Raw genomic sequence first — 19,336 nt, forward strand, 5'->3', positions numbered from 1 at the left:
TAGTTGTGTGGCTTGGGAGAAAAGTGAATTAATTTCTGTGTGTGTGTGTGGATAGCACAGCACAGCACAGCAGCACATGGCCGTGCAGCTGCAGAGCCCTGATAGCGCTATCTGATTGTGAGCGTGCCGTCTCCCTCCAAGGCTCGCTCAGGAGAGAATGGAACGGAAGATCAAGGATGACAGCGGAAAAATGGCATTTTATCTGAAAATAGTTCAAAGTTTATAAATAAAATAAAGCTTTTTTTTTTTTTCTCAGACTGGGAGAGGGAGATAAAACAGCAGCTCGCTCCGACTCCAGAAGCTTCCTTGCCCGGGCCGTGTCCTCTCCCTACTTCCTTTTCTTCACTCTATCCTTTTGCCTTCTTTCCCTCCAAAAAAAAAAAAAAAACTCATTTAGAAAGGGATGCATTTTATACAAAAACCTGCAAGCAGAGATTAGGTACTCTGAAGAAATGCACCTCTTCTCCCTGTGTACACACATGGACACTATCACAACTATACATGTTCACTTTTATGATAAAAATCCAGCATAAAAGAGAACCGTTTTGGTAATTCTCAAGTGTGGGATAGTCCATTCTTGATTTGGATACCAAAAGAGTTCGCCACTGGTGGCAAAAACAAGCAGTTAGATCACTGAGCTGGTCAAATGTTAGATAGATAGACTATAGATAATAGTGAAAAACTTACGCGTTTCTACTCATATTAGCATTTGTATATTAATTTTGATTGATTTGATTTGAGTTTATAAAAGTATAAAAGCAAGTTAGCACTGTTAATATTACCATGTAAGAACAAATTAATGTTCTGGAGGTCATTTGCAGCGCATATGTGCCCCGTGCATCTCAATTGTTACCATTGTTTTTGTCACAAAAAAGGAAGGAAGTTCATTCATTCATTCATTCATTTTCTACCGCTTTTTCCTCACAAGGGTTGCGGGGGTGCTGGAGCCTATCCCGGCGGGGTACACCCTGGACTGGTCGCCAGCCAATCACAGGGCACATATAGACAAACAACCATTCACACTCACATTCATACCTATGGACAATTTGGAGTCGCCAATTAACCTAGCATGTTTTTGGAATGTGGGAGGAAACCGGAGTACCCGGAGAAAACCCACGCATGCACGGGGAGAACATGCAAACTCCACACAGAGATGGCCGAGGGTGGAATTGAACCCTGGTCTCCTAGCTGTGAGGTCTGCGCGCTAACCACTCGACCGCCGTGCCGCCCTAAAAGGAAGTTAACCCCAGTTAAATATATATATATAATTAACTTTGTTCTTGTAGAGTCTGTTTTTTATACTGTATAAATGTTCGGCAGTAGTCCGGAAGTTCTCAGGAGCGCTTTGGAGTTGGTTGGGCGCATGAGTGCAATACATTAAAGCAGACCGTTTTGTAAATCGAAGGAAATACATCTAGAATAGAAAGTAATTGACCATCACTGCTTTAGTCCAATAACTTTAAGCTTGTGTTATTAATGTTTTCCATTTTTGCTTTTACAGGTGAGTTTCCAACTGGGCAGTGTAATGGACCTGTACACCACCAGTTTAGCACTGGCTGGCATCAGTCTGCCTGATGATCGAGTCCTGGACGGACTGGACTTGACAGCAGTCTTCCTGAACAGCTCTCAAACACTGCAGAACAGGTGAATATCAAATCCACAAAGAGAGACTTTGTGGATTTCTGGACCACTCATTCATTTTCTTCCTTCTTCAATAGACCAATCTTCTATTACCGAGGGAATGAACTGATGGCGGTCAGACTTGGACAATACAAGGCCCACTACTGGACCTGGACCAACTCGTGGGATGAGTTGAAAGAGGTGAGAGAACTTACACTACCTGGACAGTAGGTTGGCTAGTTTCCTCTATTTTAATTCTTCATCTTGCAACAGATTGTGTAGAGATCCAGGCCTCTAACTTTGTGGGAAATTTTAGGGAAGCAAGTTCTATAAAGGCATACTTGGATGAGATTAGTGTGGAACAACTTGGAAGTTCTGACCTCAACCCAACATCTGACCTCTCAGATGTTCTTTTGGATCAATGAGCAAAAGACCCACAGACTAAGGGTGAAATATATAATTGCTAAGGGTACAACTATGCGTTATGGTGGGATACTTTTTCAATACAAACATTTAATTATCTTGCCTTTTTCAATTAGAATTTTATTGCAATTGCACAATATAAGACCAAAACATCCTTCCATTCATTTTCTTTACCTCTTATCATCACTGGGGTCACGGGTATGCTGGAGCCTACCCCAGCTGTCTTTGGGCGAGAGGCTGGGTACACCCTGGACTGGACGCCAGCCAATCACAGGGCACATATAGACAAACAACCAATCATTCTCAATCCTTATGTGAAACATGGACACATTTATTTCTGTACATTCTAGTGTTCATCAGCTTGCTAGCAACTTAATTTGACGCTAAAAAAACACCAATAGTGTTCCAGTAATAAAACTGACTTTATATTAACCAAGCTACAGCGATATTATTATTGTAGCAGCTAACATGAAAAACAATTTTCATCTCGCGGACTAACACATACGCATCGCTAATCGCTAGTCTCAGCATCATTCACAGAGGGAAGAGTAGCTAGCTCGTATGTGTATCAATGTGCCAAGTTGCTATAGTGTTTTAAATCATCAAAATACGGCACGATACTGCAACTATTACATGTCATCATCAGTGTACGCATATGTTAATGCATGATCACAGCGTGTATACATCAAACCATGCAAAGAAATACAGCTGAATAGGTGCAGATTCTGGAAGAACTACAACGCTTTCTGTGCTGGTTATTGTGTGTAGCTGCTCTATAGGAGTCCACAACTCAATGCAAATGGTCGAAAAATTTGCATAATCCCCTTTAACATGATCGGACTCTCTCTGAAATAAACCCCTATACTCACCTTTACATTACCCAATACCCATTACACAATATAGTAGACACAATCAGAGAAAATAAGCCATTTAAGGCATGAATAAAACTTAAAAGTAAATGTGTGTTCTGTCGAATTTAGTTTGTTCAAAGTTAAGCATCACATGACTGAATGTGGATTATTCCATATGCATAATATAGGAGCAAATACATATAATATATATATAATATATTTTTTGAGTAGCCATGAAACAGCATGATTTATATATGTTTGAGTGAAGCAGGGATGACTGTATAACATAAAAAACGATTTCTAGAAGTTTAGCACGTCAGTGTACATATAGTCATAGCCGCAAAGGAGAGAGAAAGATATATTTGTGTTCTGTTTTCACTTCCTGTAAGTCTAATAGATGGGTGTCCCAATACTTTTATCCATGTATCGTAATCAACTCTAACACATCAAACCCCTTAGTGGTTTTCTCTGCTGGTGTGTTGTGCTGAAAATGGCTCATCAGTCGACTGCTGTGTACATCATAGTGTAATGAATATTAACGAGAAGCCCCCAAATCAGCAAACTTTGCATCATTCATCAACCAGTAGACTTGTTTGTTCCAGCTCCAGCGGAGAAGTTCCTCCTTGCAATTTACATATCAACATTTCCTGCTGTGGACGTCTTTTGGTATCACAGAGATTCATAAAAAAAATAAAAATAAATAAAAAGTCATCAACAACAACTTTGCGTCGCTTTACACGTATGGGGAGGAATATGAGATGTGATGTATGAGAAGCAGGACAGTTTGAGCCTGTCTCTCAAAAAAAACGTGTCCGTCTCTCCTCCTACTGCTTTTTGCTATGATTCAGTTTGCTTTATGCCCCATCGGTCGCTTAAATTGCTCTCTCCTTCAGGGCCACTGAATCAATAGCAGCCTTCTTTATCATCTCATGCGAACTGAAGTGGAACTTCACAAATAATGGTGTCTGATTGCCTCCAAGTTGCTTATTGATTCGTGTGAGTACATGAGCGAGTGAGCGAGAGAGAGCGAGAGAGACTAAGGACAAGAGAAAACCTTTACATGTACTTTGCGTTAACCATGAAAATGTCCTCTGAGCTCCTTAAAGGCCAATTCATATAGCATACTTGAACTGTTTATGAAACACATAATGAACATTTTAATTAATTATAAATAGACTATGAATACATTCTCGTCATAACACAGCGACTCCTTTTTTTTTTTTGCTTCTTGATCATCAATACTTCCCTGCTATTTTGCACCGCTTCGTTATAATTTAACTTCCTCTTTGCAAAGTGAAAAATAAACAGGGATGTGTATTTGTTTGTTTGTGTGTGAAAAAAAGAAATTGCAGGTTAATAGCCACGAGTTGTATCACTCAAGGCCGTGCTCATGCAGCTCAGCCATGAGGAAAATGAGAAATTACACAGGCTTAAATGACTCCTGTCTAACTCTCTCAAGTTATTGTAGTGACGGAGTTAATATTTCAGGTCTTTTTTTTGATAACTTGTGCTCCTGTGGGATTTCTTTAAGGATCTTTTGAAGGATCTTTTATTTTTAATTTCGACACCGCCTATTCCAGCTGTTCTTGGGCGAGAGGCAGGGTACACCCTGGACTGGTTGCCAGCCAATCACAGGGCACATATAGACAAACAACCACTCACACTCACATTCATACCTATGGACAATTTGGAGTCACCAATTAACCTAGCATGTTTTTGGAATGTGGGAAAAAAATCCATGCATGCACGGGGAGAACATTCAAACTCCACACAGACATGCCCAAACAGAGAATCGAACCCAAGTCTTCCCGATGTAGACTCCCATAGAGCAGCTACACACAATAACCAGCACAGAAAGCCTTCCAGTTCTTCCAGAATCTGCGCCTATTCAGCTGTATTTCTTTGAATTTCTTGGTTAAGGTAAAAACGGTTTGTTTTAATGTATTCCACCCACAGCCCGCCTCCAGGCACGCCCACTCTGCTATGGTTGGTCACACTGCCTTGTGCATAGAAACACTTTGTGCCGCTAACTGTTTAGGAGTTGATAAACGGCATAAATGTTGATAATAAACGTCGATTTTGCCCACATAAAGACTTCCGGTTATGCCGCCAACTTTATAGTTGATAAATGGCCATTTATCTTTTTATGTGTTGGATCCCCAATCCGATCTGAAAGTAGAGACTGTACAGTCCAAAGTTTCTCAAGAAAAGAGGTTAAGTTGTTTCCAAATGGTAAGTAGCGTTAGCATTTTAGCGTTAAACACAGTTAGGACACTGATATACTGTTATTTACTGCTTGTTCAGTCCATACGACCAAGTAACGTTGGAAAAGTGTAGGGCTTCAGCAAGTTTGTTGGCTAATCCAGCCACATAGTGGCCCATGTTCACAAAACAGTTGACAGATTAAAATACATTTTTTTGCTGGTAGCGAATCAGGAACCCCGCCCAATTGTGCCTGATGGTGGTGTTTTTAGGAATTGTAAACAAATGTGATGTTCCCTTTCGAGGCGTTGCTCGCAAGTAAACAGTGGAGCAGAGCAGAGATTTTGCACATAAGGAAATCCGCCCCTTTGTGATGTCACAAAGGGGCAGTTTTATCATGCCTTTTGAAACAGAGCGTTTTGAGCCATTCTAAACTTCTTTCAGGGCTCACTACCAAATGTGCAAACCTCATTATCTGAAACTTTGGTTTAATTTAACATGAGAATACTACATTTTAACTACATTAATAGGTCAGAAAAGTGGGAAAAGCATAATAGGGCCCCTTTAAAAGCAAGATGAACTTGCATGACAGGTTACACTGCAGGCCTGATTTGAGTCTCTTATATGAAAAATAATGTGCATAGTGACTAAAAATGGCTGATTGTCCATTGTCATTAACTCCATCATGTAAGGATCATCCGATCACCGATCTCCCAAAATCATGTTTATTAAAAACCAAAGATGAAATGGTTAATTCTAGAATGCAAAGGCAAGTCTAAGAATAGAAAGAAATTGTTTTAAAATATGATCTTTTGACAACACAAATCATATTCCTCCTTTTAATGGATGCACGCAGTTACTCAGTATGCTTTTGCAGCTGAGCTCTGCTTGAGTTTGAAATCATCCTCTTGGTCCTCATATCATCCATGTCCTGGGAGACAAGTCCCCTCTCTCGTTCCGGCTACAAGAAGCAAAGAGATGCACGCATCAGTCCTCTTTTCTCTCTACTGGGGTGATTTCTTTTTTCTTTTTTTTGCATTTCTAAGTTGTCTCCTTTCAAAGGCGACAGCAGCGGTTGGGATCAGACAAGCCTCTGCGGGGCAGCGGGTATCTATCTTTCTCCGTCGCACTCTTCAATATGTATTTTTGAGGTGTTCTGTTGGGCCATCTCAGAGGGGGGCAGCAACAGTGCCTTACAGATGAAAGCTTTTTCAATTTTACTTATGCTCACCAAAAAAAAAAAGTACGCCTGTGTTTTTTGAAGAAGGAAGCGTATCTCCAGGGGGTTCTGGAGGAGTGTGTGTGCCTCAATCATGATGCTCACCAATGTGCAGCCAGAAGAGATGAAGGCATCACAAGAAAGACATGCTAACATTTGAACCGCTTTGAAAAGCAACAGAGGCCATGTCCAATAGGGTCTTTGGACTTGCAACTTGCAACTGTGACCTTTGACCGCAATGAGCAAATATTATTCCAAATCTGTGGGGTATCTCAATTGGTAGAAAAATTGCAAACATTTGACCATTATCTACTGTATGTCCTTAACATACTCGTCAATCTTGTATCTACGGGCTCTAATTTCGTAGAATTGCAGCTGAGCCGCGCCTGGTCTACGCTGTGCCAACACGGTGTGTCCAGTGCACTTTGCAATTTTTGTGAGCAGCGCAGTCCGGTGCGCACCCACGCCTCCATCCCTCCCACTGGCGCAAGTGGCAAAGAGGGAGGAGATAAGGCAGCCAAGTGTAACTTTAACCAATCAAATTTATGCTTCTAATTGCACACATTACATTAAACACAGCATCAGGCTAATCCAGGCATTTTACTGGTTTTCCATCAGCATTCCTGCTGTACATCGCAAAAATAGGAGAATCTTTGATGGTATTCACTCTCCTCCTCATCTTCCTTGAGAAAAAATGAACAGTAAAAAATATATCCTACAGACAGATTTTAACAACCAACTTTATATTAATCGTTTTTTGTTGTTGTTAATTATTAGTCGTCTATTGGGTCACTTTCTCTGTTTCCACATCTCGGCGCAGTGGTGCGCTGGACCAAATTACTACTGCATTGGCTGCGCCACTGTGCGCCACCTTGCGATGCGCCGCAAAATTCCCTATACCTTTTATCTAAATCAATAGCTTAGTACAAATACTGAATGCATGGGTTTGCCATGCACATGGAAGGAAAATGTATTTTGAATTGTAATCAGATTGATCGCTTTTCAAATTAATCATGATTAATCACCATTTGCAAATATGCCCATATTTAATGTATTTTAGTAGAAGAATGATAAATGACAGGCTCCAGTTGTATATACGTATTTGTGTGTACGGTATTTTCCGGACTGTATCGCACTTTTTTCATAGGTTGGCTGTTCCTGCGACTTATACTCCAGAGCGACTTATAAATGAAAAAACTGTTTATTTACATTTACATTTATACTTTATGGACATCTTTTCTGTTTCTGTTTATTTTTCGTATAGCTGAATAACCATTGTGTTAGCATATCTTACACTTATTCAGCCTGTTCTCTGTTATTATTATTATTATTATTATTATTATTATTATTTTGACTGATTTTCATATACATGTTATATAAAACAAAGGTTAGAGTCTCATCTTTCATCAAAAAAAAGTTTGTGTCTACTTTTTACGTAGAACATAGCTTCAGTTAAGGAGAGAACTTATATAACTTTCAATTTTTATCCAAATATATTTCATAAAAAAAAAACTATGCCACAACGGAAACAACTCAAAAAACGTTTGTTTTACATGAATATATATATATTTTCAAAAATATGTTGTAACACTGTGAACATTTACTTTTCACTTCCTGGTTGCTGTGCAGCTACGTTTTGCTACGGGATAGTTGCAGGTAGAGTTCTTATAAACTGCACTTCCGCAACCTTGTGTCCGTTTTTCCCGGCTTAAAACTTCACCAAACATGCTCTCTTTTTTTTGTATTGTGGAGGACGTAATGTCTGTTTTGGTCAAGTAGTTTGTAAAATAAATTACCCGTGAAAAATGCGACTTATACTCCAGTGCGACTTATGTATGTTTTTTTCTACCTAATTATGTATTTTTGGCATTGTGCGACTTATACTCCGGAGCGACTTATAGTCTAGAAAATACGGTAATAACAGCTCCAAATGAACAGATTTTAATTATTGTTATTATTATTACTATTACTATTATTATTAATGTTAGAACTTGCCTTCCAAGAGGACGTAATGTCTGTTTTGGTCAAGTAGTTTGTAAAATAAATTACCCGTGAAAAATGTGAGTTATACTCCAGTGCGACTTACTATGTATGTTTTTTTCTACATAATTATGCATTTTTGGCATTGTGCGTCTTATACTCCGGAGCGACTTATAGTCCGGAAAATATGGTAATAGATTTTTTTTGCTTAACTTAATAGTAGCAGAACATTTGACCATGTTTTTATGAGCAATGATAATCATATGATTTGTCACATTCAAAGACTCTGCTTAATTTATCAATCAATGTTTTACATCGTTGTCCTCGCTGCCTGTCCTGTTCTGCTAACTAAAAACCACTGAAGTTGTCTTGTTCAAGTGTTGGAACCAAACAGCCCCACAATTCCCTCAGCACACAAGCCACCAGTCTCTCTCTAGCGTCAACCCCACCCTGAGGCAAACCAGTTCCTAGCACATCCTAGTACATGCTGTCCTCTCGAGTGCCTGACAGTGAACCTCCCGATACTGCTCCACGCTGCCAAGATTCACCAGCAGACGATTGTCTTCAATCTAAAAGTTGCATCACATGCCCCTCTCCACACAGTTTCAAGCATGTCACACAGTCAAAGCAGGAGAAAAAGTAGCAGAAATGATGGTAATTCTTGTTCATTTAGAACAGGGGTCTCAAACTCAATTTACCTGGGGGCCACCGGACCTAGGTTCTGGGTGAAGCCGGGCCGCATCAGGTTTTCAAAAAAATAAATAAACAAATTAAGAATAAAGACAATAAATCAATCAATCAGTAATAAATAAGTAAAATAATAATAAAACAGCAAATAAGAAAAAGGTAAGAAACCACATACAGTTGGTAGAGAAATAATTCTTTTCAGATTCAAATGTACAGTATTAACAGTTATTTAACCTTCAACATGAACATTAATGAAAATTAATAATTGTACCCAATTAGCAAGTTAGCATCGTACTCAGTTCCATCTGGGAGCAGCGTCGTAACTTTAACAACATGTTTGATGAGATGCTTTATCTTGACGTGTATTTTCCCTTTTATTCCAAATCATTTCCTGCATTTATTTGTACCCAGCGTCATAAGCCTTTAGCTTCATTGCTAATCCAAAGCAAAACAGGGCGGGGTAACAGGGCAGGGTAACAGTATGGGCGGGAGGCAAAATCATGTTAATTGTGTCCGGTGTGCACACAGCTTTAAGCTGTCATTTCAACATTAAACTTTGGTATCAAGGTGGGGGCCTCAAACTAGCTTCTTGCGGGCCGCATTTGGCCCGCGGGCCGCGAGTTTTAGACCCCTGATTTAGAACAAACATACACACATGAAAATATTGTTTTGATGCAATGGCGTGAATCCATCTCAGAATGATGCAGTCGTGATGTCATTACTCTATAAATATTAACTTAATAAATGAAATACATTAGTCACGGAAGACTTGAAAGTATCTGAACAAAATCAGTAATCTGCATTGATGTGTTGACATTGTCATCCCTGGAAGTTTAAAGAAGACAAGAATGAGAAGCTAAAATCTGATTCTGTTCTTTTTCAGGGTGTGAACTTCTGTCCAGGTCAGGAGGTAGCGGGTGTGACCACACATGAGCAGAAGGCACACACACTACAACCTCTTATTTTCCATCTGGGCCGGGATCCTGGAGAGAAGTTCCCTATCAGGTCAGTTACTTTAAAAAAAAAAAAAAAAATCTTATTTGATTTTTTTGTGGTCTGCAATGGTATGGGGCAGATAAACGAAACAAAAAAAGAGAGAGAGGAGAGCTGTCAGAATGATGAGAGGACAAGGGGACAAGTTTGCCTGCTGTTTGTGCCTCGGAATGGTGATGAGATCAATACGGATTCAGTGACAGAAATAAGAAGGCCAACGATTGATCTGCTCAGTCGGAGTGCGCCTGATTGCACCCTTGTCTTTGTGATTGCAAACAACCTCCTTAAAGATTACTGTGTCACATTCAGCCCTACCCTGCACTGCCACTGCGGGTTAAAATTGCAAGATAAATTGTTCAGGCCTAAATTCAGAGCGAGTGCTGTTTAATAAGCTTTTGTGTGTTTTGGCTTCAGTTCAGAGGAGAGTGACACAGAGGCTGAAATAGGAATACTGAATGAGAGTGTAGGTATACTATATAAACCGAGGTATTGGATACCTCTCATTCAGTTTAAGTTTATGTACATATTAGTACTATTTCAGCCATTGATATTGTAGTGATTTTCTTGCTTGACTGTGTAGGTTCCTCCTCAGTGACAGTGTGGACAGTGACAGTTTATGCCTTCTAATTGACTGATGATCAGTCCTAGGTGTCATCTACCTTTGACCCAAAAAATATGGGATAGGCTCCAGTTGAGTGGATGGATACTACCATTTCACTACAAATGTCCTGATATTGAGTCCTCACACATTAAAACCAAGTGAACCCTACTTAAGCAGGCATTTTGGATGATAGAGGCAAGGAAAAAAATAAGGAGGAACCCTCAAAGAGAACCTACACAAGTGTTAGAGAGTGATGAAGAAACAGCACGTTCAATAGCTGTGCAGTAACTGTCATCTTTCATTCATTCATTTTCTATACTGCTTATCCTCATGCTGGAGCCTATCCCAGCTGTCTTTGGGCGAGAGGCGGAGTACACCCTGGACTGGTCGCCAGCCAATCACAGGGCACATATAGACAAACAACCATTCACACTCACATTCATACCTATGGACAATATGGAGTCGCCAATTAACCTAGCATGTTTTTGGAATGTGGGAGGAAACCGGAGTACCCGGAGAAAAGCCACACACACACGGGAAGAACATACAAACTCCACACAGAGTTGTGTGACCTGCACGCTAACCACTCTCCACTGTGCAGCCATCCTGTAATCTAAAAGTGAATACTAGTACAGTCAGTAGGACTATTTCTACTACAGTACTTCACAAAAGACATCCTTCATATTTCTGCAAGTATTTAATATATTTTGAAAACACTGAATAAATGACACTGGATACAATGTGAAGTAGTCAGTGTACAGCTTTTATAACAGTATATATATACACTGTCTACTTAAAATAACAGCCATATTTGTCTGAACCACTATCAAAAAAAGTGATTACACCCTGAAGTGAACATGTCCAAATTGGGCCCAATTAGCCATTTTCCCTATGCGGCGTTATGTGACTTATTGTTCCAGGGTCTCCGGCATGAATGGGGAGCAGATGTGTTAAATTTGGTGATGTCGCTCTGTTGGTAGGAAGGGTTGTCTACAGGTAAAACGGTCCTACTATTATTGGCTTACCTACTGTAATGGTAATGGTAATGGTTTTATTTCATTTGAACATGCATCAGATTACAATTGAGTGCATCCCATAATCAGTTCACAGTTCCACATGTCCAAAAGGAGTAGGAAGAAGCAAAGCTTATTAAATTCTACCCCTCCATCTGGTACTTTTACGATCAGTAACTGTTACATTTGTTCACTTCCTGCTTTCATAATATAGTTTAAGGTTTTTTGTTGTTGTTGTTTTTTAATAATGCACCTCGTACCGAAGTACAAGGTGATATGAGCATCCAATGACATAATGGGTACCATAGTAAGTGTCAATATAGTGATATATATAGCACATCATGACTGGTTCAAGACTCTTCATCCTTGTATTTAGCAAACATCAACTGCTTGTATTGTTTCTTGAATTGGCTCATCGTTGTGCATTGTTTGAGGTCCTTACTCAATCCATTCCATAGTTTGATTCCACATACTGAAATGCTATGGCTTTTTAACGTAGTCCTAGCATAGAAGTGTTTCAAATGTAGTTCTTCCCTGAGATCATATTTCTCCTCTCTTGTAGAGAAGTATTGGATGACATTTTTAGCTAATTGGTTGTTTTTAGCCTTATGCATTATTTTAGCTGTTTGAAGATGAACTATATCAGCAAGTTGAAGTATTTGTGATTTTAGAAATAAGGAGTTAGTATGTTCTCTTTAGGCGGCATTATGAATTATCCTTACTGACCTTTTTTGCAGTACATTTAGCGAGTGAAGATTGCTTTTATAGTTATTAGCCCATATTTCCACACAATAAGTAAGATATGGTAGAACCAGAGAGCAATAAAGAGTGTGGAGTGATTTCTGATTGAGAACTGAGTGCAGTTGGGTGTACAAGAACATACAGCGCTTTAACAGGATAGCTTCCACTCAAAACAAGCCTTACCGTGGTGAACCAAGGAAGCTGAGTGCACAGGGTCTGTGTCATTTCAGAGATTGTGTTTGTAAAATAGACGGGTGAGTGCTACCAGCATTGCTGGAGATGTTGAAGGGGTCAGTGGGTCATCCTGCCAGTACTCAGACAATATGCTACATACTGCATCAAATTGATCTGCATGGCTGTCGTCTCAGAAGGAAGCCTCTTCTAAAGATGATGCACAAGAAATCCTGCTGAAGACAATCAGACCAAGGTAATGGATTAGTGGAAGCTGAGGGTAAAGGTGATGGACTGTCCAAGCATGTATCAGACCTGAATCCTTTTGAGCATGTAGGCATCCTCAGTAGAGAAGGTGTAGGACTGCAGTGTCTTAACATGCACCAGATCTGTGATACCGTCATGGAGAAGATGAAATAGATTCCAGAGGGAACCTTTGAAGCTCCAGTGAACTCTGTGCCCAAGAGAGTTGAGGTAGTGCTGGAAAATAATGGTAGGCGTGCAAAATATTTACACATTTTGGACATTTTGGCTTAGGCGTGTACTCACATTTGTCACATGAAGAGATATAATACAATATTTGGAGAAATATGAGGGATACTCAATTTAGTGAGATACTGTAAGAATAGTTATAATAAATGTAACCTTAACCATCTCAACATAGTGGGCAAAACTCTTCTGGACCAGCATGACTGTGGCCCTGTGCACAAAGCAATATCGATAAATATGTTCTTAGACCAGGTATTAAAATCATCAGTGACCTCTGACCTCATAAGTGTTTTTCTGCATAAATAAAATTGACAAAATCTCCCAGAGGCACTCAAAATCTTGTAGGCAGCTGTTATAGCTCCAACGACAGCAGTTAGGGGTCTCAAACTTGCGGTCCGCGAGACGCTAGTTTGAGGCCCCCACCTTGATACCAAAGTTTAATGTTGAAATGACAGCTTAAAGCTGTGTGCACACCGGACACAATTAACATGATTTTGCCCCGCCCATACTGTTACCCTACCCTGTTACCCCGCCCTGTTTTTGCTTTGGATTAGCAATGAAGCTAAAGGCTTATGACGCTGGGTACAAATAAATGCAGGAAATGATTTGGAATAAAAGGGAAAATACACGTCAAGATAAAGCATCTCATCAAACATGTTGTTAAAGTTACGACGCTGCTCCCAGATGGAACTGAGTACGATGCTAACTTGCTAATTGGGTACAATTATTAAGTTTCATTAATGTTCATGTTAAAGGTTAAATAACTGTTAATATTGTACATTTGAATCTGAAAAAAAATAATTTCTCTACCAACTGTATGTGGTTTCTTTTATTATTTATTACTGATTGATTGATTTATTGTCTTTATTCTTAATTAGTTTTTTTTTAAACTTATTTTGTGTATAGAAAAATAAAAATTAAGATATTTGAGAACAGTGGAATGTTTTATCAGATATTTTGGTGTGGAAAACTGAAAAAGTGTAGGGTATAGCAGAAGCAAAAGCACTGAAGATAGTTTTTTTTTTTATTGATTTTTTTCCCAGTTTTTAATAAATTTGGGGTTTTTTTGAAAACCTGATGCGGCCCGGCTTCACCCAGAACCTAGCTCCGGTGGCCACTGGGTGAATTGAGTTTGAGACCCCTGCTTTAGGTGTAGAAATACACATATCTATTTTGTCGAAACAAAAAATGAATAAAATTAATTAAAAAAAAAAAATAAATAAATAAATAAATTTTGTCAATGTAAAAAAATGCACATTTATGATATTTTGCTGATGAGTGATCATATGTTTTTATTCACATGGACTTCTCGTTTGCTGCTTTGTCTCTCATCTTTTTTCCTGTGCTCTCATCCATGCTCCTCTCAGCACGGAAGTGAGATTGCATGATGAAATATTCATTTCTGTGCAGCCTTAGCTTGGGCTTAGGTCGGTTGTCCAACCTGAAACAACACAAAAAGCACAACCAATCAATATGTAGCCATGTTTTTACACCAGCAGAGTTACAGTAACCAAGGTCAGAGCTCTCTCCACTGCTTGCGTCAAACTCTGATTCACCCATTTTCCCTTCCTGCTAACTATTTTCTTGGAGTTTCCATCATTTATCCTCAGCGGTTGTCGCTCTGTGTCCGCTGGGAGCATGCGCATCCATCCTTGTGTGTACATGTGTGTGCTCCTTGCTCCCCCAGCTGGACTGCTTGCCTGGCTGCCATTAATCTCTGCCTTGCACCTAAAGAGCCACTTAAGATGATGCAGCGCCTGTCTGCACACATGCCTTCACTTGTGTTGTGGAGTGAAGAGCAGACAAAATATGCACTCTGGAAAGTGTAATCACACAATTGTGGGAAATGACTGTTTTTTTTTTTAGTTCCCAAGAGGCCTAGATATACTTTGTTGGTGGTCCATTTGTCTGAGGCACAGATCCCAACCAGGTCAACATGTAGTAATCTCTGTCAGTCCAGATCCCCACTGAAGGTTCAGAGCTTCTTCCTGCCTTCCACTTTGCCCTGCAACTTCATGACCTTATAGGCCTCAAGGTTAACACATCCCGAGTGTGACGCTGTAGGCAACCTCTCTCCGTCTGGCCTCATCTGCTCCTTACCACCAAGCCCCTGTGTCCCCAATCAATAGTCCTCACCCAAGTGCTCCATTTCCACTGGGGAGGTGGAGGGGGCTGTTAGAGGGAGTGGTTTAGGCCAGATGCATTCGATTGTCTGCACAATTCCCCCACCGTCTGCCACTGTGTTCTTGTGTGTGTGTTCTTGTGTGTGTGTGTGTTCCAGAAATAGTGTTATGAATCAGTAATCGGCATGGCGACACACCTGAGCAATGCCCCTAACCCCCCTTGGGTGCAATAAATTATAAATCAAAAGAAGTCCATTTGCATACAGCCTGCTTATTATTCCACATTTTGCCCGTGCACCAGTAAGCTAAGGGTTATAGTCATGGTAATGAGCTGCGCTGACGGTGGCTTTTCATTATTTGTTTGCACAAGAGGCACAAACAAATAATATAATTAGATTTTGATGCGGAGCTTTGCTCAATACGATTACCCCGCGCGTGGACACAACAATGGCAAACTCTGGAACAACTGAACACTCGCATCCTCCGTCATGTGATATTAAATTGCTTTGTCGCTTATCACAAAATGAATCATGAGCACATATAGCCGGGGAATGAAACATCCTCCTCAGTGATGAAAATCAGGAGTAGAGTAGAATTTGTGATTTCAGATAACTGAAGTGAATTTCAGTTTTTTTTAGCACAGGGGTGTAATCAGTTTTTCTATTTACCAGCAAGGGTCACAGTCGTTAGCTGATGACGAACGTGAAGCGATAGAGAGCGAGAGAGGGACTAATTGCAGTCAGCGTTGGAGCACTTCTCTAATTGTGGAGGAAAGTAAAAGCTGAGAGGATGGAGGAAGGGAGCAGGTGCTGGGCGGATGGAGGGAAGCCTTGCTGCCCTGTGAGAGATCCGTGGTGGGAGGGTAGGTGTGAGCTGGACAGCGCCCGGGGTTATTACTCTAATTGACACTTCACCTCACACACATGCACACGGTCTCTGGGGGCCAATCAGAAAGCAGCGCTTGCAGCTATGGGAGGACAGAGGGCTGGCACAGGTGCTGTCGGCGAGTGTATCGGGGGTGTAATTGCACTGCTGATATTTGTCTATCTGTGTGTCACGCCACCAGAAGCCCTGCGCCCCCCCCCCACCAACACACACGCACACAGCCCATTAACCCTACAGGTTCTATTGAGAGCAGCGTTCCTTTGAAAGCCTTCAGGGGCCCTGTGTTTTACACACTGAATATAATAATGCACAGAGGTGTGGCGCTTACTGGTGTCCAACAGCAGTAATTGAGAGACAGGGGATGGTTCCACAGTCACCCTGCTGAGTGGGCTTTCCCACAGGGTGCCACAGCGTGTGTGTTATTGTGCTTGAAAGCTGCATTGGGGCCCCACTCTGATATAATGAGTTAAGCTCAGCCATCACAGTAGTGTTTTATCATGGCGTACACACGAGGGCCAGTGTTGCATTTGCAAAGATACGACAAATCAAGGGATTATGTGCTGTGTGTGTGTGTGTGTCTTTTAAATTCCTTGTAAGTAATTTGTAAACAACTCTTCGTGTTGTTAATTAGCTTCCTGCAAAAACCTTCTGGCTTTCAAATATAAAAAGGTTTCTTTTCTTTTTTATGTAGAAATCTATGCGTTGATGTATACTATTTAGCTTAGGAGATGGTGGAGGTGATTGTTCATGCCTGTGAGCTTTGTGTCCACAGTGTTTTGACCATGGAATACCAAGAGGTACTAAGCCGCATCTCCCCAGTTGTGAAGGAGCATAGGAAGATGCTGATACCAGGCGTTCCTCAGCTCAACATGTGTGACAGGGCTGTGATGGTAAGTGTAGTTGTACTAATACAACAATAATAATAATAATCAAGAGTAAGATATGTTCAAATTAGGATGCTGATTCCTTATTTGTCAAAACAGAAAAAGCCATGTTACCAATTATATTGATAAACATATGGGTTACTATGAATGGCGAAAATCCGCAAATTGATACACCCATAAAAATGTCTATTTTTGACAAATGGCCCGCTCCATGATCATGTCACGAGACAATACACAAGATTGGGTCTACGAGATGAAACATTCATTCATTTTCTGCCGCTTTTCCTCACGAAGGTCGCAAGGGGTGCTGGAGCCTATCCCAGCTGTCTTCGGGCGAGAGGCGGGGTACACCCTGGACTGGTCGCCAGCCAATCACAGGGCACATATAGACAAACAACCATTCACACTCACATTCATACCTATGAAGTCGCCAATTAACCTAGCATGTTTGAGTACCCGGAGAAAACCCACGCATGCACTTGGAGAACATGCAAACTCCGCACAGAGATGGCCGAGGGTGAAGGGTGGAATTGAATCCTGGTCTCCTAGCTGTGAGGTCTGCGCGCTAACCACTAGACCGCCGTTCCGCCCGAGATGAAACATTTATCAATAATTTAAAGAAAAGTATCTAACAATATATAGCCTTGCATGCTTCTCATGGGGCTACAGTCTGCTAGCGGCCCCGCCTCCACCCACCGAGACGAAGAGACTGTATGACTGACAAAAGGTCTCACTCCGTTCATGCTGTTCTATTGAACAAACGCACTGAGGGACCGAAACCAATGCAAAGAGTGAACTCATGCACATGGAAATACTATATTACAATTATAACATTATCAAGTTCATTTTCATTGATTGTGTGATGTATATATTTATTTATTTATCGTCCTACCAGTCCAGGGTGTACCCCGCCTCTCGCCCAAAGACAGCTGAGATAGGCTCCAGCACACCCCCGCAACCCTAGTGAGGGTACAATGGATGGATTTATCATCCTCATGCACCACAACACAATCTTGTCACGTTTAATTCTTACAAGATCTTGCGGCACCCCTAGTTGACGATGTTCTCTGATTTTTGATCAACATTTGCAATAAGTGACTTTTTTTAATTATTAGTTTCGCTTCAGCTCCAGAACTCTCTTAAATTGCCATTATTCACTTGCGACACAATATAAGTTTGAGCCATGGACAAACATGTAAACATTTAAACATGTCTGTGGGTGTGTTTTAAGTGGGACATGTATACTGTGCATTTACCGGCGTTATCATTTATTTATACTTTATTGCTGACTTGAGGGCAATGAGATGTAAAAAAAACAAACTAATTTTGTTACCAAAAACCCACAAATTTGAGGGGGTTGTGAATGCTGAATTGCGAATGTGCAGGAATCCACAGTAGAACTGTTGGAAGCATGAAAACTACAGATGCTAAAAAATAATAAATCCGCCAATATACCAATGCTGATTATCCATCCATTATGCTGGAGCCTATCCCAGCTGTCTTCAGGCGATTCACATTCATACCTATGGACAATTTGGAGTCACCAATTACCCAAGCATGTTTTTGGAATGTGGAAGGAAATGTTTAATGTCCGTGTAACTTCAAGATGCGCTTTGGAATGGAATGGAATGGCCTTTATTGTCATTATACAAGATGTACAACGAGATTGGGGAGCTTCTCCTTTCAGTGCAGTAGTCAAGTTAAAAAAGGTATATAAAAGTAAAGTAAAAAAGACAATTTAACAAGATATATACAAGATATCCAAAATCTACACATAGTATTGCACAGGAGCATATGCAGGAGCAGACATATTGCAGATATATTAATTTTAGTGCAATGGTAAATGGGTCATAGTGCAAAATAATGACTGCTGTATGCTGAGAGCATGTACTTCTATGTGAAAGATGCAGGCCGTGCTCTTATAAAATTGACTTCAGCCACCTTGTGGACATTTTTTCAGCTTAAAACTGCATCAAATGTGTTCAATTCTTTGTGCCTCACATGCAAAAAAACATACAATATGTAAAAATACATCTTTGGGACAGAGCGGTGAAGTTGGTAGGGAATGAGTTAAATAGACTTGGTATAGGATGTGAGAGTACATTGGTGGACCTCAAGCAGGACTTCCAGGTAAGAGAGAGTACTCAACTAACCTTGGTTACTAAGCTGGTCATCTGGTCTGAATAATTAAATTATTTTTTGAGTTATTTGCTCAGCCTTCTGACTGTTACGCAGATTTGATTATACAGGCTGTATACATGCTACCTGGCGAGATAGTTTTCTTGGCACGTGTTGGCAGTTATGTTCCACACGGCAGACATGATTGTTTATGTTTTGAGGCCTGCACACTGTAAGAGGACGATGTTACTTATAGGGCAGGACACTACATACACGGAGGGATTGCTGCAGAAATGTTTTATTCATATAGCATATACTGACCTTCACTGGATTGGT

The 19,336-nt window shown here is 40.5% G+C and overlaps 1 protein-coding gene across 1 annotated transcript in view; it reads left to right on the forward strand.

Moving 5' to 3' along the window:
* The window catches only part of galns (galactosamine (N-acetyl)-6-sulfatase), a 33,014-nt gene that overhangs the window by 12,726 nt on the left and 952 nt on the right, over positions 1-19,336 (forward strand). Inside the window, exons 10-13 of the mRNA XM_058088351.1 lie at positions 1,502-1,644; positions 1,719-1,821; positions 9,866-9,987; positions 16,771-16,888. Coding sequence (XP_057944334.1) covers positions 1,502-1,644; positions 1,719-1,821; positions 9,866-9,987; positions 16,771-16,888 — 486 coding nt within the window. The remainder of the gene's footprint in view (positions 1-1,501; positions 1,645-1,718; positions 1,822-9,865; positions 9,988-16,770; positions 16,889-19,336) is intronic.

This window comes from Doryrhamphus excisus, chromosome 12 (genome assembly GCF_030265055.1).
Source record: "Doryrhamphus excisus isolate RoL2022-K1 chromosome 12, RoL_Dexc_1.0, whole genome shotgun sequence".
Classification (NCBI taxonomy): Eukaryota; Metazoa; Chordata; class Actinopteri; order Syngnathiformes; family Syngnathidae; genus Doryrhamphus; species Doryrhamphus excisus.